At 37.7% G+C, this 21,309-nt stretch overlaps 2 protein-coding genes and 1 pseudogene across 26 annotated transcripts in view; all 3 read left to right on the top strand.

The window, feature by feature from the left end:
• CCDC90B (coiled-coil domain containing 90B) overlaps nucleotides 1-21,309 on the top strand; it is a 695,243-nt gene that overhangs the window by 146,716 nt on the left and 527,218 nt on the right. The window lies entirely within an intron of this gene.
• Nucleotides 1-21,309, top strand: part of DLG2 (discs large MAGUK scaffold protein 2) — a 2,230,265-nt gene that overhangs the window by 1,877,606 nt on the left and 331,350 nt on the right. For all 25 annotated transcript variants that reach the window (XM_050755793.1, XM_050755797.1, XM_050755794.1 and 22 more), the window contains one exon: nucleotides 18,899-19,001. In XM_050755793.1, the coding sequence (XP_050611750.1) occupies nucleotides 18,899-19,001 (103 nt within the window). The remainder of the gene's footprint in view (nucleotides 1-18,898; nucleotides 19,002-21,309) is intronic.
• LOC126935719 (suppressor of cytokine signaling 6-like) lies at nucleotides 9,637-16,290 on the top strand (annotated as a pseudogene).

Here is a 21,309-nt window from a genome sequence, read left to right as displayed (position 1 = left end):
GACACTGCCTTCTTGGAGCTTATAGTCTAGTTATTGATATTTATTCATTAAAAAGATAAATAGAAAAAGAAAGCAAATCACAGCACATCATGTATAGGATCATTCTTTAAAACAATGACTACATATGGAGGTAAACATGAATGTTTTGCACTCACTGACAGGAACCAGGCACTATCCTAGACATTGGGAATGTAACTGGGGATATGTAAATATGTGTACGGAAAGTGTGTAGAGTTCATTTGCCTAGTTTATTATCAGTGGTTACCTGAAGGTTACGATAGAAGGATGTTCACAGTTTACTTGCTGTTCTTTTGTATTGTTTTAGTTGTTTAAAATGAGCTTGCATTACTTCTCACCTTAAAAATAGTAACAAAAGAGTAAAGGAGGACCAAAATTCATGTAATGCTGCCAGGTTGTGGAGCTGATGGCCAAGTAAGTGTCACAGACCATCATGATTACAGGAGATCTGGGAAGATAGAACCTGACCTGGACAAGAGAGAAGGCCAAGACTTCAAAGAATCCAGGAAAACAGGAAGTAAAACGAGGAGGAGGAAGTTAGGCCCAAGAGAACATTAGGATAGGGATGGACATGAAGCTTCTGGCAGCAGCAGAGGGTTTGCTTAGGAGAGGAGGTGTGTAATGTAGGACACTGAACTCTAGCATTCTCATCTGGACTCTACTACAAATACACTGAGTGACCTTGGAAAATAACTTCATTCCCTGCGCCTCACTCTTTCCACCAATGATATGGGAGGACTGGATAGAATCCACTCTAATGCTCCTTCATATCAGAGAAGTCTCTGGTCTTAAAAAGACTAGAGAGGGTTATGGTAAAAGCTGCATTGTGAAAGGGCTTAAATATACAGCTAAGAAATTTGCACATAATTTACAAGCAGTTAGGAACACTGATGAACATGAGCATCTGTGGCATCTATAAAATGTGAAAGGCGGTATTTAGAGAAAAGTAGAATGGTTGTGATATACAAGATGACCATCAAGGTATTGAGAGTAGATGAAAGGAAGGGGGAGGATGGGAGAGAGACAGAGATTGAAGGAGAAGCAAACATCAATTAGAAGTCTATCACATGGTAATAAGTTATAATATCATGCTATATCAAAAAATATGTCAAAAAGAACAATATTATATATCAAAAACATTATGATATATAAAAAATTATAAAGTCATGATATATCAAAAATAAATCCAGAATTATAGAGGAACAAAATATATATATATATAAAGGAGAAGCTCTCCTGCACAGAATAATGCCAGCTAATAATTCTAGAAGAAATAAAGAATTATAAAATAAGCATTTTTTAACCTGCAACAAAATAACTGTTTCAAGAAAGCTAATCCATAGATGCTAAAAAAAATTAGGGGTTAAAGTTTACTGGAAAAAAGATATTTACATGGTCTCAAACCACCTTATAGATTGTTATTTGCAAAATAGAAAGGTGCCTTTTGAATGAAGGGATCTGGTGGTCCATATATTTTGAGCCTACTGCTATGACATAGTAAGAAATACACAGCATTACACATTGGATTTTGCTAAAAATGTTTTACCTGATTCTGATTGGGAAGAGACAATCAGACAAATTCAAAATTCAGAACACTCTATAAGCATCTGACTGAAATTTTTTTTAAGAAAAGAGTAAATTTTGTTTAAAGAAAAATGTAGGTAATGTTCTAGACTAATAATGACTAAAGACATAATAACAACCAAATGCAATGCATAAAACTTGATCAAATCCTGGAGTTAAGAAAAAAATCTGTAAAAGACATTTGGAGAATAACTTAGGAAATTTGAATAGGTACAATATATTAAATGGTATAAAATATTAGTTTTGTTGGTTTTCTTTGGAGTAATAATGGCATTGTGGTTATACAGAAAATATCTTTACACTGAGAAGATGCCTTGCTGATATGTTAGGCTGGAAGTGGAATAATGTCTGCAACATATTTCAAATGGTTCAGAAAAAGTGTGTGTGTGTGTGTGTGTGTGTGTGTCTTCTGATAGGCAGATAGGTAGATAAGTGGAGAGAGACAGAAGGAGGAAGAGGGAGAACAAATGTACCAAAATGTTAAGAACTGTTGAATCTTTATGAATTTTTATTATAAAGTTTTCTATAATTTGAAATTTTTCAAAATAAACAGGAAACAGCCTGTTTCAATAGTTTAGATCAATGCTTAGAACTAGCATAGTAAATTAGAAAGGAAAAAACAAAAGCAAAAGATATTTTGAAGAGAAATAGTTTAATAAATATTATTTCTCATTCATAGTGGTGAATACAAGTTGATTTTCAAGCATCTCTGTTTATTCAGATCTCCTGCACTTGATTTGACTGATTGCAGTTGGGAAGATTTTGACTTCCCAAAAATATTTGACTGATTGCAATTGGGAAGATCTGACTAAAGTAATTGAGAAGAGGGGACTTAAGAGTTCTTGACACAGTTTGCCTAAACTCACAAAACCTGTTTCTTGGGAGCTTTTAGGCAATGAGATGATTAACTTATTTTTAGGTGAGGAATAAGTCAAAGAAATACTAAGATGTAATTATGGGCAACAGCCAGATGCCAAGATACACATAAGCCCAAACACAAAAGAATGTCATTATCTTGAGGAGCTATGATGAAAAAAACATCAGGTGAGTCCCGCATGCAGCAGCCAGAGTTTGAGTTTTGCAGTAACAGATTTTGACCAAGATTGATTCCATTAGTATCCTATTCCTGCTCAAGCCTTTCAGATGCTTTAGAAGTGGACTGTTTGACAGATATGTCTCTGGAGAGAGCACTATTCCTTCCTTTAAAATTGATTCCAAAGCTTATAAACAAGATTAACTGTGTATGAGGAAAAAAGGAAACAAGAACCCTTTTCACCTACATTACAATCTCACTCAGATTAGTTTATGTAAACTAAAACAAATTAGTGAATATTATAGGATATGTAGAAATGACCATACTTATTGCTTTCAAATCTGTATACTATTTAGACAAATTCCTAGTTAATAACTTTGACCCAGAACTTAGCCAACTGAACTTGTTTGAACAAAGTAATAAGGTTCACTGGGAATTAGGGTATTTATGTGAAAAATGGTATTGATTCAGTATTTCTTTTTGCAGGTGTTATTGCACTTTTGGAAGGACATTTTTTCACTGTGCCTGATTGTGCTACAGTTTGCAAAACATTTAACACGTGTGCGCCTTCTACAATTAATGCCAATGCTGACTCCTGACTTGGACATTTTAACAAAAAAAAATACCATCCCCCCTTACAAATGGACATATTTTCATACCCAGTTCAGAACTACTGTTAGATTCTAAGTCACTTAGGGCTGAACCATTGCTTTCTTCACCAATCCATCTCCCAAAAATAGCACAATGACTGGCACAAAGAAGGCATTCAGTTAATATTTATTGAATGGATTAATGCAATGTTTGAAAATTTGAATACTCTAGGACTCATGTTTTCTATAAATATTACTGTATTTTTAATTTACCTACATAGCCCCTTTTGTCTTTTATTGCTAAGGTAGCACAAACCTCAAATTCAGTTGTTAAAATGTTTTTGTATGACTTTTAAAATTGTTATAGTACCACAGGTTTACTTAAAAATATTCACATACTGTTAAAGGCTATAAAATGAAATGTAACCCATTCTCTCCTCTTCAGCATTTCTCCCCTCCCCACCATGATACCATAGCCCCTTAAAGCCTCTGTTATCAATTCATTGTGTAACGTTGGAGGCATTCTCTATAAGATCATTCATACTTTTCTTTTTTGAAACAAATGGGGTTATATATACATATAGTTCTACAACTTGCTTTTCTTTAATTTAGCAATAGATCATGACTTTTTTTAGTTTCAAAATATTAGACATGTATGCTATTGCTTTTAATGATTGCATAGTATTCCATTATATGAATAGTTCATTATCTAGTTAATCAATTTATTATCGATAGTGTTTTAACAGTAGATTAAATAGTGATATTTTAATATCTGAGGCCCAGAAATCACTAAAAAAAAAGTTGATAAAAAGAATAACAGAGCACTTTCAGTTAGTCCACTGATTCAAAAGGGAGAACATGTTGAACAAATTCAGAAGGCTTTTTTCTTACCACCATCCGCCAGAGAAAGGATCTCAGCTTCAAATTTAACCCTAACCAAAGGGAATCCATCAGTCTAGCAGCACACACACATCTTATCTCAGGATAGAACATTTGGTGGGTGAAGTGAGAAGCCACAAAGCAGATCTTGAAGGATAGGAATTTAGCCTTCCAGCCCGGAGTCTGACACTGCCTGAACAGTTTAAAGGCTTGGATGATGTGGAGGTGGTTGTTTAACAATGTTTGCAAGGACATTTAAGGCATATTGGGTGCTTCAAGGAACATATTGGTTGCTCTACAATATATTTTTTTTTAATTAGCCAGGCATAGTGGTGCATGTCATGTCACTGCACTCTAGCCTGAGAGACAGAGTAAGACCCTGTCTCAAAAAAAGAAAAAAAAAAAGTCTTGGGCCTCACCCTCAAAGATGCTGAATCAATGAGTTCAGTTTCATCAACTATTCTCCCTGTAGAGGAAAAATGCCTTCTGAAAAGGACTGGCTCATAACAAGTGCACAATAACTGGTTGTCAAATAAATTTTAGTGATTTAAATAAAGCTATGTGATTTAATAATTATAATCATTCATTAGTTTAAGGAATATTGTTGAACATCTACATCACATACTCAGCACTAAAAGTATGGAGTTAAAAGAGACAGTCAAAGTCCCTACTTACGGGAAACTTCTCTTGGGGTGGGTGAGATAATAAATAGAATAACATGTGAGTCTAAATTCTGTAAGAAAGTAAAACTGGGTGAGTTAGAGAAAGGCTGAGAGGCTACTTTAAATGTGATTGTCAGCAAAGAGCTCTTTGAGGAATTGACATTTGAGCTGACACTTATGAAAATAAGTTGTCAAAGATGAGAAAAGCTAGGTAAGAGCACTCCAGTCAGAGGGACCACTGGCACAAGTTCTGTAAGACTGGAGAAAACTTGGACTGATGCAAAACAGAATGAAGGCCCTTGTGGCCAGCAAACAGTAAAGTAGGCAGCGTGGAATAGGATGGAATAAGACGGATAGGCAGAGTCCGAGGAAAGGAGTTTGAATTTCATGCAAAGCCTAACAAGGAGCCAAAAGAAAGATTTTAGCAGAAGAGAGGCATGATCTGATATGCAGTTTGAGATCATTCTAGCTGCTGAGTCAAAAAGGGATAAAGGAGGGTTGGAGGAGTGGGCCACAAAGAGAATGGAGGGACCATCAAGGCTACTGTAGTATTCCCAGGGAAAATGATAGTTTGGCCTAGAGGGATGGGGTGGAGTTAGAGAAAAGTGGAATTGGAATATGGCTATGAACTAAGGGATTGCATGGGGAGGTGGAAGGGGAAGAAATGAATGGAGGTTCTTGATTCAGTGGTTTGAGAGGAGAATGGTGGTAGTACTGTTTGCTGGAAATGAGAAAACTCTTGAGAAACATGTTTGGGAGAAATTTTGAGTTTGATTTTGAGTATGATGGGTTTGAAAAGTCTTACACATCTATCTGCAGATGACAAGTAAGCAGAAAGATTAACAAGTCTAGACTTAAGGTAAAAATCAGAGCTTGGAGATAGTAGTATCACCTTGTATTTGTATAATATTTTTATAAGGTTTCAACTATTTCTTGTTTATATATTCTTACAAAGATAGTTAACTTTTTACTTGAAATGCATAAATTCTAGATGTTACTGTCTTTCAGCCTTTAGTAAGCTGGGTTTGGATAGCCAAATTATACTTTATTATTTTCATTTAAAGATTCCAAAATAATCATCCCTCTAGAAATGACCTGGTAAGCCAAAACATTTTTAAAGGTCTAAGTTTTTTTTTTTTTTAACTATAAGCCTGTTTTTGCATCAGGAAGCCAAATTTAAAGGGAAGTTAATGTTTAACTGCTAAGATACATAAATATTCAATATCGGTTTTTCACTTTGCCTCTGCTTCAGGATTCTAGTCTTGAGCTGTAATGCATATACTGTCAGAAATATTACCACTCTTCACAAAGTACAACAGCCTCCAGGAGGAGAAGGGAACTTAATTGGAATTTTCCATTTCAAATACAATTTATAGTACATTCACTCTGAAACATGCTGGAGGGTGTTTGAAAAGTTTAATGCATAATGATCTGTTTGTCTCAAGTTGTCAACAAAATACATATGGAGCATAGAATGTATTTGTTGATTAAGCACTAGAAGAGACCTCTGAGATTTAGTGCGAAGCTCTCTTTCTAGATAAAGAAACTGAGGCCCAGAGAGATGAAGGGACTTCTCAAAGTCAAATAAGCTAACAGCATGACGAGAACTCAGGACTTGTAACTCCTAGGATTGTGCTTTTTGTTTTAGTGCCTACAACCCTAGCACTTTTCCCTGGTCAAATGAGCCTGCACTGAGATAATTTTATACTCTCCCAAGTCATCCAAGTTGTGTATGTCAGGAGAGGGTTCAACAATAGCTAATAGTTATATGCCCTTACTAGATGCCAGTCACTTTTCTAAGTGCTTTACATGTATTAACTAATCTAACCTTATAGCAACTCTATGACGTGGTACTCTTATTATCCCCATCTTGTATATCAGGCTTCTTCTACATCTGGGTCTAATTTGACCATGGTACTGACCATAGGAATATGAAATCTAAAATGATTTTGAACATTGGACACTTCTCTAAGCTTCAGGTAGATATTTTCCAACTGTCTGCAAAACTGTAGATATCCAACAGACATAGCAAAGTCAACATGTCTAAGACAAAATACATTATCCTCTCACCCAAACCCACTCTCCATTCTGTGTTCCCATCTTGATTGATGGTATCATCACACCTCCAATCATCCTAAAGCTTTTTGACACCTTCCTTATCTCCCATTTTCAATCTGCTCAACACTGTAAATATTATTTAAACTCTATTTGGCTTCCAGAAGTATTTGAGGAGAACAGCTGCATAGAACCTTCCTCTGTTTTTCTCTCTCATATCTGCGCTGCATCTCCCATCCTCAATTCCACCCTTATTTGCCTAATTTGGGCCTCAATTATCTGTATCATTGGTAATACTTCAATAGTCTCCCATCTGGTTATCTGCTGGGATAGTTCCTTTCCTGAACTCACTTAGTTCATTAACCCCAGTTTCTCACTGTTGCCAGAGTTGTTCTCCCATAAACACATGTCCTATTGTGTTAAATGCTTCTGTAAAACCCTTCCATAGCCCCTTATTGACAAAACTTCTTACCCTGGCATTCAAGGTCTACTTCTGCTGGCAGCATTTTTTCTTTCTCTCTTTCTATGTTCTATGTCAGCCATTAGACTGCTCACAAATCAACATCAAATGTGATATTTACAGTTTCCCTGTTACCCGCATAAGTATGTGATAAGATCACTTAATACATGTGAATGTGTTTGTTCTATTTGTTTATGTATCACCTTGTTCAGTAACAAATGTGAGGTGGGAAAACAGTTTATTAACTATAAAATACTTTTGAGATGTTATTTTTAAGCCATAGAAATAATTAAATTTACAACACAGGGGACCCTAGAGATGGTGCGGCCCAGCACCTTCACTTTTCAGAGCAGCTCATTAGCTGGCTTGAATAAGTTGATGGCAGAGTTGGCAACAAAACTTACATTTTCGCTTCATTGCATCTCATCACTTCAGGAAAAAATGAAAATAGATTTTTTTTCCCTCTTGAGAAAGAGTGGGAGCCTTCTACATGTATTTAATACACTCATAATATACATCTGTTCATCTTACTATCCGTAGTCTCTCTGAATAAAGTAGAAATCATGTGGATCCTACCCCAGTTTCTTCCCTGCTGCCCCCTGCCACCTTCCACCCAGACCCCCAACTGTGAAATTATTGGCTTGAAACAGTCCCCTATGTTCTTTACCTGACTCATTTTAATTGAAATGTGGTGCCAATTATCTAGCCTTTTCCCATTTGGTTACCCCTTTGTGTTTTTTTTCACAGTTAATAATTCTGTTAAATTTGTAATTCTTAGCTACTTTTATTCTAAGACAGCCTTCTCTGAAACATATTCTTTGGTTTTATTATTGCTGATAAAAGTCAGTTAAAAGTCCTGGTTACATGGATAATGGATATGCTATAATACAGATACAACTATTTAGTAAGTACCTACCATGTACCAAGTATTATTTTAAGCATTTTATTTGCTTAAACTCTAACAATCCTGACAACAGCCTAACAAAAGAAGGATTCACATCTTTTGGTGCATATGAGGAAACAAGTTCAAAGAGATTAAGGAATTTACCCAAAGTCATAGAGCTGGTAAGGGAAGGGACCAAGATTTGAATCCTGGCCTTCCCAGGTCTAAATCCAATATTCTTCCATGACACTGCTTTCAGAGCAGGCAGATGACACGAGCTGTAATGGAAAACTTTGGCAGCCATGAGCATTTGCTCTGCCTTCTGAGCAGCATCTCCAAGGGGGTCCATCCAGCCTCAGATTCTTGCAACCAGGCTGGCCATTTGCACATGCTTCCTGCACATTCTCTTCCTGTACATTCTCTCTACCTGTAAGCACTCCTGGGGCACAAGAGTGATGTTAAAATAATATTTCTCAATTTTAAGCTGAGGAATGACTCCTCATTATGGTCAAATATACTAATGGCTTATCATGCCCTGGATCACCAGATCCTTGAGAGGCTATGTCATGGTTAAGAATGAAGATGCTTAAACCGCACTGCCTGGGTTTCATTCCTGACTTTGCTATATGTTAGCAATGTACCCTTGGACAAGTTACTTAATCTGTGCCTCAGTTACCACCTCTGTAAAATGGGGATTGTTGTGTGTTCTTACTTCACACAGTTATTATGAGGGCTAAGAGAATTTCTGTATATGAAATGCTTACAACAGTGCCTGGCACATATTAAGTGTTATATACATGTCAGCTACCATCATCACCATCATCACCATCATCATCATCATCATCATCATCTTTTTCTTCATCACTTCTTTCTCACATTTGTTCCTCCAGTATCTGCCCTTCAGTAACAACTGTTTCCTGTTCTTCAGATGTGCAGGCCCTCTCTCACCTCCAGCCCTCCATGTGTGCCTCTCTCTCTGCCTGGAATACTCTTGCCACTAGTCTCCTCACCCTACTCTCCCCATCAGTGAGAACCTCCACCCATCCTCACCTTGCTAACATTCACGACCTCATCTCAATGTCACTGTCTCCAGGAAACCTTATTCCTCCTCATCCCTTGGTAGGAATGCCTCTTCTGTACCCCATAGAATTCTGACCTTTTCTTGTGCTAGCACTTACCGCCCAGTATTTAATCATGTGTTTAGCTGTCACTGTCCTCCACTGAACAGCACATTGCTTAACAATGGCTATGTGTCACTCTAGTTCATTCTTCCTTTAAATTGGAAAGTGAAATAACTAAGTGGATACTTTTTTAAAAACAAATTTATTTCAATACTGTGTTTATCTCTAGGCACTATAGAAGGCACACATTAAAAGATAGTACAGTGAGTCATAGGGTGAGCATCCATATTGTCATATTTGATCTCACATTCACTTACCTGAGTCTCTAATGAGATATTACACGATATCAAGATGCTGGAAATAACACCCATAAGAGATAACAAAAAACGGAATTTAGAAACCAGGGAACGAGAGTTCCCTGACACTGGAGGTATGCAAGCAGAAGCAAATGGTCACTTGGTGAGAACGATATGAAGAGATGGGGAAGGGAGTGGGATCACTTCCTGGAAAAGTGAAAAATGCATTCACATATTAGGATCATATAGAAGAAGAAATATTGTTTTCTGAGCCGTCAGAGGGCAGAACTGAAACCAAGAGGTGGAAAGAAAGATTCAACACAAAGAACTGTTTTGTTTTTTGTTTGTTTGTTTTAATCACTGTAGCTCACCCAAATAGAATGGATTTTCCTGAAAGACAGTGAGTTCTTCATTAGTGTTGATCCATGGAGGTTAGATGATCATTTGCCTGGGATAATGCGAGAATATATTATTCACTCACCCACTTGCTTATTCACTTACTCTCCTCTTTTCTTCTTGTGCACCTATTACTTGCCTGACCCTATGCCAGGAACACAAGTTCCAGTAAGCAGAGATCTGACTTTTAAGGAGCTTATAAATAGATACATTATACAACTCAGTTTTTTAAGTCTTTAAGAACTAGAATTGAGTCTTTAAGAACTAGAAGTTTTCCAGATGAGGAAAGAGTGAGAAGCAATGTTCTAGATATGGAAAATAGCATGTGCATAGATGCAGAAATGGCTGAATCAGAGAAATTTTAAAAAGTCAACATAGTGAGGGACAAGGGTATAAGAATATGTTTGAATCAGCCTAACAATATACACTGGGGTTGAAGAAGATCACAAGACTTCCTCTATTTTTGAAATCCTCTGATTCTGATATCATTCATTCTATAGTACTAAGAAACAGACAAATATTTCCAGAGAATCGTCATTTATTCAGGGAACCCCTGGAGCCCCAGGCCAAGGCCCCTAGTGGCAGAAGTAGCAAATATAATGATATCTTTTAAAAACAAAAAGAAAAAAAGATTGACCTTGGGGATGGTAAACCACTCATATTCACATTAGGATCTGAAAAACAACAGCAGCAACACAACTAGAAGTCAACTAAAAGTTCCCAAATTTCTATTCATTACCAACATTATTGGGCAAAGGATGCCAAAACATATGGAATATCAATTTTTTTTTTTTTTTTTTTTTTTGAGAAGGAGTCTCACTCTATCGCCAAGGCTGGAGTGCAGTGGCATGATCTCGGCTCACTGCAAGCTCCACCTCCCGGGTTCATGCCATTCTCCTGCCTCAGCCTCCCAAGTAGCTGGTACTACAGGCGACCGCCACCGTGCCTGGCTAATTTTGTTTTGTATTTTTAGTAAAAACGAGGTTTCACCGTGTTAGCCAGGATGGTCTCCATCTCCTGAGACCTTGATCCACCCGCCTTGGCCTCCCAAAGTGCTGGGATTACATGTGTGAGCACCATGCCCGGCCGGAATATAAATATTTTAATGATCCAATGCAAGTCATATACATAAAGAGGTAGCAATAAGTGAAATTGTTCTAGCTTGACAATGCCTTTTACCTTAGCCCTACGTGATCTAATCATTATAAGTTGGGCCATAATTTCTAGATAAGGTTGCTTTTGGACCACTGCAGAGCAGAGTGGCAAAACACACAATCATTTGCTGCCAGTTTCAGGGAGCTTGACTTATGCCCTTGAAAGACAGGTTTCAGAACTGGAATCTTGTAGGCGTAGACCCTTGGAATTAGACAGGATACTAAATTACAGTGTAAATTGGTAGTTAAGAACTCAGGAGTATTACATTATTTTAAATCCTTAGCCTCTTTCCACCATATAAATTTGAGTAAGTCAGTGAGTCTCTGAGTCTAGTTTTCTTATCAGTAAAATGTGAAAAATAATCCCACCCTCCTGAGGATTAAATGAGATAACATATAAATATCTCTTATGTACATACCTGATGCTCAATTAATGTTAACTATTATTATTAATCTCAACAATAATTAGTGGCATCCAATCTTTGAGAATGTATGCTTCAAGAAAAGAATTTTTCTCGGAGAGAAGAGGACTCTAAACAGAACTTGAGAATCCATGTATCCAGATGAAAAAGTTCAAACTGAAGCAAAATAATAATAACAATAATAATAAATATATGAGGCTGTGTCACAGTTGGTATTTTAAAATGTCATATCAATGATGTAAACTGTGAATACTTTTGAAAATGTTATTTGTGCAAGGTTTACTGATTAAAAACTCAAACCTCAGGGAAAGAAATAAGAATCAAAGTGATCTTGAAAAATCTGAATGACTGGAGAAGAACATGTTTGCTAAAACCAGGGAAGAAATCAATAGGAACAAGGGCACTATGATATTGTTCGGGATAACAGCAGCAACACACCTCTTCAAAAATGCAGAGGCCCATGTAAATTTGGGCCTAAAATGAACAAGATTGTATTATCGGTCCAGTGAAAAAGAAACAAACTCACAGAGCACATCTGCTAAACTAGAAGGAACTCTGGGCTTGGCAAGAGGTGCTCTTGGCTGGTCCTATCTCTATGCTAACTTCAGTATGACTTTGGGCCAGTCCCTTCTTTTATGGGGTTCATCTCTAATGTATAAGTGCTAGATAAACAAGTTTCTAAGGCTTTTCTAGTCCTAAAATGTTGTGTTCCTCTTTTTTAAAAAAGCATGAAGTAACTAATATATCGCACTCTGTGTTGGTTAATTTCCATTAGATTTAATTCATCACTTATAATCACAGGTCTTTGAAGAAATGCTAAAACAATAATAATAGATACTGTTTACTGAATGCCTGTTTGTACCTGCAACAGCCCTGATAGGTAGGTAGGTAGGTATACTCATTTTATTGAGAAGAAAGCTAAGGTTCAAAGAAGTTAAGTGACTTCCCCAAGTTATCTAGGTAACCTAGGTAGACTTGAGATTTAACCCGTTTTGTCTAACTGCAAATCTTTTGTTCCTTCCCATTTGTCCATGTACTTTCCTTAATGCACTAAAAAAAATTCAGAGGATGACTAGAATGATGAAACATGTAGAAATCTTATGCTGTAAAGGAAACGTCCGAGAAATTTTGGCTGTTCACTTGGTTCTCAGATCAAACATCAAAGTATATTCCAATTGATTAAGGATTAAATGGCTAAAGATTAAACTATAGTTTGCTACAGGAAAACATGGGTAATTTGTTAAATATATTGATGAAGAGAAGTTATAATCTAAAACTCAAGAGCCAAAAAAGAAAAGGAAATTAAATAAGACTTCACTAAATATTTAAAAACTCACTCTATGATAGGAAGTAATGTACAAAAGAAAAGTCAAAATACAACAGTACAAATAACAAACTAAGAATATTTGCAATCATTACCTAAGAAGGAGCAATAACATTCTTCATTTGCAGATAATGTTTTGAAAGAGCAAACTGCCTAAACAACAAAAACAAAATAAATAAAAAGGGATTTTATGTAAAAAAATGTTCAAATATCCAATAAACATATAAGAAGATGCTTAACCTTATAATTGAAGAAACGCAAAATTTAAAAATAAAATTGTTTACCTATCAGAATGGAAAGTCAAATGTTGAAGTATACGTAACTATTACAAGAGTGTGAGGAAGTTGAAAATCATATATTATTTGTGGGCATGTAAATTAATACTACACTTTTACAGGCAGTCTGGCAATACCTATCAAAATTTCACATTCATACTCTTTACTCAACAGCTTACTGTTAGATGATATTTATTACTTCGTTGTTTATAATAGCAAAATAATGAAGCTACCTAGCTATCAGCCATGCTACTGGTAAAACAAATTGTTTTTCATTGAATAATAGAACGCTCATAGCTATTAAAAAGAATGAGATTAATGGGAAGAAATATGTAAATTAGAAAGCTCGCTAAGGTATATTAGTAAGTGGAAAAAATCAAGGTGTAGAACATGATCTTATTTGTATAAAATTTTAAATTATCTATTTTATAAACTGGCTTATATTCATAACAAAAATAATTAGTAGTATATACAAGAAGCCATTAACATGGTTACCTTTGTAGAGAATAATAGGAGGTAGGGGAGCCTTTTATTTGTATGTCTTTTCATTGTGCCTTACTTATGATATATGGACATGATGTGTGTATATTAATTTTATTTTTCATATCAATACATTATCTGGGCAATTGGATTATGGCCTGTTTTTGTTTTCTTATTTATTAGTTTCTATATGTTTAATGAATAAATAATTATTTTGAAAATGTACAATAGCAAATTTAAAAAAACAAGTAATGTATATACCCTTTCACCAAGAAGTCTTTCCAGGGAATTTATCCTTCAGAAACACTTTTATAAGTGTTTATAGTAGCAGAAAAACTGGAAACAACCTTAACCACATCAAGAGGGATCTCACTGAAAAGTGCTGGCACATCCGTAACATAGAATACTAGGCTTTCATTAAAAAGGTAGAGTGATATGAGGTGATATGATAATGAAAGATGTCCAAGATACATTGCTCAATGAAAAGCAAAACAAAAGCTGTCAAATTATATATGATATGACCTATTCAGTTAAATAAAAAGGCAATAATATATTAAAATATGTATGTAAGGAGAGCAAGAGAAATGGAGATAAAGTCATGTGCTTGCATGTGCATATAGTGAATCTTTAAAAAGTACACACAAGCTGGAGGAGGAGGAGGAAGGAGGCGGGAAGAGGAGTTGCTGGAGGAAAGGCCAGCGCAGCCGTCGCACCGGTCCTGGGCGAGGAAGTGGAGCCCGGCCGCCTTCGGAGACGGGCTCTTCCTGTGTTGCCCAAGCGGGTCTTGAGCTCCTGGGCTCAAGTGATCTGCCCACCTCGACCTCCCAAAGTGCTAGGATTACAGGCGTCAGCCACCGCGCCTGGCCGACCATCTCATTCCATCATGACAGAAGTGAATCCCCTCCATTTTGATCCCTTGGATTAGGTAACTAGTCGTAATGAAGAAAATAGTCTTAAAACCTTCTGGAAATCTTTTAACTTGAATAAAAGTAAAAAATAAACTGATTTCATGGTAGTACAACAACCATCGCTAGCCAGTGACTTTGGAAAGATAATTCCTTATTTGGTAGCTGCTATGGTAAAGATACAGCCAGCTGCGATATCAACAGGGAAGATGAAAAAGGCGGGAAAAAAACAGATCAAAAAGCAAAAGCTTGATGGGTACGTTAAAAAGGCGGCTTTCTGCCAAACAGAAGCCAAAAGGCAAGGTGGGCACACCCTCTGGGAGCTCTGCCAATGAGGACACCTTCTCCTCCTCCTCAGCACCGATAATCTTTAAAGACATGGGAGCTCAGAGGCCGATAAGGCCACCTGCCTCTGCAGCCATCACTGCGGTCCCATGCCGTGGCCTCTTCAGCCCACAAACTCTGAGGAGACGTGCAGCAAGATGGAGGTGAGAGTCAAGAGCACTCTTCCAGCCCGAGTCCACCCCTGAATGGCGTCCGGAAGGATTTCCACGACCTTCAGTCTGAGACCGCGTGCCAGGAACAAGCCAATTCACTGAAAAGCTCAGCTTCTCAGAACGGAGACCTGTATCTTTGCCCGGATGAACATGTGCCTGTCGTTATTGGACTTCTGCCTCAGGACTACATTCAGTATACTGTGCCTTTAGATGAGGGGATGTGTCCTTTGGAAGGATCACGTAGCTATTGTCTGGACAGTTCTTCTGCCATGGAAGTCTCTGTGGTTCCTCCTCAAGTGGAAGGGCGCTCTTTCCCTGAAGATGAGAGTCAGGTAGTCCAGGACCTAGTTGTTGCCCCAGAGATCTTTGTGGATCAGTCCATAAATGGGTTGTTGACTGGCACTACGGGAGTCATGTTGCAGAGCCCGAGAGTGGGTCACGATGATGTCCCTCCACTCTCACCATTGCTACTTGCAATGCAGAATAATCAAATCCAAAGGAACTTCAGTGGACTTACTGGCACAGAAGCCCATGTAGCTGAAAGTATGCTCTGTCATCTGAATTTTAATCTTAACTCTGCTCGTGGTGTTGCAAGAGTTTATGTCTCAGTGCAAAGCAGTGGTCCCATGGTAGTGACAAGTCTTACAGAGGAGCTGAAAAACCTTGCAAAACAAGGATGGTACTGGGGACCAATCACATGTGGGGAGGCAGAAGGGAAGCTAGCAAGTGTGCCAGATGGTTCTTTCCTTGATCAGGACAGTTCTGAAGAGTGTTATCTTTTAAGCTTCAGCTTTCGCTCCCATGGTGAAACACTTCACACTAGAATTGAGCACTCAAATGGTAGGTTTAGCTTTTATGAACAGCCAGATGTGGAAGGACATACATCCATAGTTGATCTAATTGAGCATTCCATCAAGGACTCTGAAAATGGAGCTTTTTGTTATTCAACGTCTCAGCTGCCTGGATCTGCAACTTACCTTGTCAGACTGGCCAAGTCAGTGTCTTGGTTCATGCAGGTGCACTTGTTGCAATACCTGTGTCGTTTTGTTATATGTCAGTATACCAGAATAGACTTAAGTCAGAAACTGCCTTTGCCAAACAAAATGAAGGATTATTTACAGGAGAAGCACTACTGAAAGATTGAGAACCCTGCGTCTTGCACTTTAGGAATAAGAAAAAGAGATCGAAGTACAGTTTACAAACTTTCATTGCCATCAAAATCTTTTGCTGCCACAACTATTTCAGTTTTATGTGTAAAAGAGTCATCAGCGGTGGTTCACGCTGTAATCCCAGTACTTTGGGAGGCCAAGGCAGGCGAATCATGAGGTCAAAAGATTGAGACCATCCTGGCCAACATGGTGAAACCCTGTCTCTACTAAAAATACAAAAATTAATTGGGCGTGGTGGTGAGTGCCTGTAGTCCCAGCTACTCAGGAGGCTGAGGCAGGAGAATTGCTTGAACCCGGGAGGCGGAGGCTGCAGTGAGCTGAGATTACGCCACTGCACTCCAACCTGGGCAACAGAGCGAGCCTTTGTCTCAAGAAAAGAAAATCATCAGTTTGTTTAGGGGTGAGAAGTGTCAGCAAGGTGTCTTGGATTTATTTTGGTTCTCTAAAAAGGGAAGTCTTGAGGGTTTAGAAGTGTGAATTATCTTTCATCAATGTGCAGAGTAATCACAATGTGAATTATCAAATTATCCTCGATGTCCCTCCGCCCCGCCCAGTCCTTTGCTGCTATCTGCTGTGATTTTGTGCATTAAATAGAATGGAAATTGCTATGTCTTTTTTTTTTTTAAATTATACTTTCTAGGGTACATGTGCATAACGTGCAGGTTTGTTACATATGTATACTTAATGCTATGTCTTTTTAACAACACTTTTTTCTAAATTATTTCTTAGGTTGTGCTAATTTTGTTGGTTGTGAAAAGTTGAGCTTTTCTGTTGCCTTCATTTTCATCTTATAGTTTGCCTATTTTAATAAATGGTGTTACATTAAAAATTGTAAAGAAATGTTTACCACCAATTTAGAAATTGTTGCCTTTTCTGTCATTAAACTCGGGTACAAATTGCCATAACATGAAAACCTATGGAACTAGAATTATGATTAAAGAAATATTAGATGAATCATAAAAGAAAAAAGTATACACTAAAGTGGTTACCTCTAGAAATGGAGATGGTGAGGGGACTTTTACCTCTTCCTTTTAAACATTTCTGAAACAGAATGCATTTGCCATGATCACATATTATTCTTTTATAAAAAGTTAACCTTAACTGTTTGACAGAATAAATTATTTGGCATGTGAAGTTTGTGGAATTCAGCCTCCTGTAGGTAGTAGCCTGGATCAAATTGCCTTTCCTGTCTCTTCTGGCCGGCAGAGTCATACTTCTGGCTCATCAATAGCCTAGACAGTCTCTGAAATGACTGTATCTACCAAGGAATAGATCTGGAATTTTGTAGTTTAAGGGGACTTTAGACTCATACAGCCTAACAGTCCCTTCCCTCCTAGAGAGGAGAAAAATTGAGGCTCAGAGAAGTAGTATGGCAGTCAGTCAGAAGAGAGTGGCACAACCAGATCAGGCCTAGCTCAGTGGACTCCCCAATGTTACCATGTAATCAATGCTTTCTGTAAGGAGTTCACCACACTAGAAAGCCAGGGATGAGGCAAGGAAAATTACCAAAGAGAATAAGGAGATGTTAACAAAGTTATTATGTGAGGATGAGGATGTGGAATTTAAGCATATAGATGTCCCAGACCTGATGGGGAAACAAAGTAGTAAGCCCCATCTACCACCCAATGTCATTGTCAAATAGGACTGATGAAAAGCAAAATACAATTATATATTTTGAATGTATATAAGCTAATCAGTTCTTTTAGTCTTCTTTCATAGCCCATGTCAACCTGCCCCATGAACAAAAGGAAGCAGAATTCTGCTATCCTGCAAAAAGCTAGTTTTTTGTAGGTTAGAAAACCATACCTACTGTGTGTTCATCAGAAAAACTTATTGGGGGTTTATCTTGTCTCCCTTTGTGCTCCAGTCAATGTCCCTCTTCTGGGGCAGACAGAGAACTCTGTCATTGGAGAGCACTTATTAATTACATTGTATTGACTTAGACTGAATTGATTCAAGAAAAATTTTAGCATTTGCTTCTTATTAAATTTGACTTAAGAATGATTTTCACCCTGGCAGAATTTGGAACTTTTAAGATGTTCTGTTTCTCTTTCGGTATAGGACCTAAAATGGGAGTTAGCAATAGCTAAATAAACTCCGAGCACCCTTTATTTCATTTTTGTCAGAATCCATTCTGGAATTGTATATGAGAAATAGGACAGTCAAGTATATTTTAAAACAAGGCTTAGGGCTGTCTCACCAGGCTCAGGATGACAAGGCTAGGCAACTGACCAAAGAGAGGGATTTTGCAACCAGCTGGCCCCATTTTATACCATGTCCCCAGAATCTCATCTGAATGTTTTAATCTTTCAGCATATATTTGTCTATTACATTACATGTGTCTCTATCATCCTGTTTTCCCTCTAATTTTGAAGGCTCATATTTATGCCTATTTACCCTAGAAATCTAGGAAGCTCACAGAGGCATATTAAATGCATACACTAGAACATGGATAGATAAAAATGTTTCCAACCTAGTCAGACCATGGCACAAACACCACAAGATGGAATTTAATGTCTCTCCTAACTAAAAGTGATTAAGACCATGAAAGTCCATAAACACCTAAGTAGGATACGAGGAGTTTCTGAGGCATGTGATACAATGTTAGACAGCCTGGTTTGGGGGAAACGTTTTTCTTCTATCAGAATAATATGCCTTATGAAATACCAAAATTCTCTGGCTTCCTTTCTTTCAGGTGAATGGCATTGACCTCCGTGGTGCATCCCACGAACAGGCAGCTGCTGCACTAAAGGGGGCTGGACAGACAGTGACGATTATAGCACAATATCAACCTGAAGGTCAGTCAGAACTCAAACTAATAATGTTCTGATATGTCTCTGTGTGGATCTGTACCCTCCTTACTAATCATTTATATTAACTAGAGTCACCATCATTGGTGTTTTTTAAACCTACCTATAGAGAAAAATTGATGGTTCATATCCAAAGAACATGAACCATGGCTTTGTTATCTCTAATCTTCCAGGAAAATATCAGGCAGTTAGAAAGGCCTATGAAAATATGAATTCAAATAAATAGCAACCAGCATCAGCTTTATTTCATTTATATTCTTATCTGGTACACACTTTCGGTCACCAATGAATGCTGTAAAAACAGTTAAGACTTAAGAAGCAAAGGGGAGAGATTTCATCTACAGAAATAGACCAGTAGACCATATTCTCTCCTCATGACATCAACTTAATTCTCATTAACACTAACATGGCTTTTGGAGGTTCTTGATTGGGATTTTATTTACCTTTACTCCTACAATATCCCTTGTTTGAAATAAATCACTGTAAACCATGAGACTCGGTGAGATTATATAAATTGGATTAGCCAACTTAAACTCGATGAGATATCCTAAATTGGATTATCCATGCCCTGCTCTTTGGTTTATTTAAACGTCTGTTTCTGTGTTTAAAATGAGACTCAATGAGACAACTGGTATGTTACTTATTGTATGGTTGATTTCTTAGAACATGCATGTATAGGTTGCTCCTTTGGAAATGAAATGTACTTAATGAAAGCACACAATTATAGGTCAGATCTTGTTATTAAAAAAAAATAAGAGGAATATGGCTACTGTCTTCAAGAAATGAAGTGCGTTGCTTTTGGTCCACATGGCTAGCAAAGAGGAGTGTTAAACAGCTGAACATAAGACTACAAGATGTCATCAAGGAAGAGCCTCTGTGCGTATGAGTATTAGGAGCTCCTTTTCAAGTGATGATTTGTTAGTATCAATGGGTCTATTGTTGTTTGGAAGCCTGAAGTTTGTGTCTTGCCTATGACAGCTTAGATCTTATTAATGGTGGCCAATCACATGCTCTGCCCATGAATAGAGAAAATATTTTCTTCCATGCATGTTTTGACATGTTACTTTCAGTTGTGCCTGGCTTGAGAATTAGAATTTGCAATTAATTTATTCCAAAGTTTTAATAAATGTTTTCTTTTATGTGGCCTAGGCCAGATATGGCCAGAGAGTGGGGAAGAGGGGATTTGCGATGGTCACAGATGGATGATGACAACACCAAGGAAACATTCTCTTCTCAGATAGTTTTGAAAAGTCTTTCTATTTGTTAAATATTAGTAGACTTGTATTTTAGCAGGAATAAATGCTTTAAAAAGTATCCATTATAGGCCGGGCACAGTGGCTCACACCTGTAATCCCAGCACTTTGGGAGGTCAAGGCGGGCAGATCACAAGGTCAGGAGATCAGGACCATCCTGGCTAACATGGTGAAACCCCATCTCTACTAAAAATACAAAAAATTAGCCGGGCATGGTGGCGAGCACCTGTAGTCCCAGCTACTTGGGAGGCTGAGGCAGGAAAATGGTGTGAACCTAGGAGGTGGAGCTTGCAGTGAGCCAAGACTGTGCCACTGCACTCCAGCCTGGGCCACAGAGCAAGACTCCGTCTCAAAAAAAAAAAAAAAATATATATATATATATATACACACACACACATACACACACACACACACACACACACACATCCATTATAAAACTGAAAAAAGGCCGGGCGCGGTGGCTCAAGCCTGTAATCCCAGCACTTTGGGAGGCCAAGACAGGCGGATCACGAGGTCAGGAGATCGAGACCATCCTGGCTAACACGGTGAAACTCCGTCTCTACTAAAAAATACAAAAAACTAGCCGGGCGAAGTGGCGGGCGCCTGTGGTCCCAGCTACTCGGGAGGCTGAGGCAGGAGAATGGCGTGAACCCGGGAGGCGGAGCTTGCAGTGAACTGAGATCCAGCCACCACACTCCAGCCTGGGCGACAGAGCCAGACTCAGTCTCAAAATAAATAAATAAATAAATAAATAAATAAATAAATAAATAAATAAAACTGAAAAAAGATATATGCTAGCACCATTTGATTAACAAATTCTACTTCATATAGAGTAAGAACTTTTTCATGAGAATGTTCCATTTTCTTAATAGCTGGTTTTTTTCAGTCTCAAACTGTATGCTCTTCACCATTACCTGACATGTAGCATAAATGTCCCTGTTTTCCTGTTTCTGAAAAATCTCATCTCAAACAATTCTGCAGACAATAAGATGTTTAGAACCATAGATACAGCAATTAGAAGCTCTTGATAATGATTTCAAGCT

This window comes from Macaca thibetana, chromosome 14 (assembly GCF_024542745.1).
Source record: "Macaca thibetana thibetana isolate TM-01 chromosome 14, ASM2454274v1, whole genome shotgun sequence".
Taxonomy (NCBI): Eukaryota; Metazoa; Chordata; class Mammalia; order Primates; family Cercopithecidae; genus Macaca; species Macaca thibetana.
The sequence above is the reverse complement of the archived record's forward strand: the minus strand, read 5'-3'. Positions and strand labels throughout refer to the sequence as shown.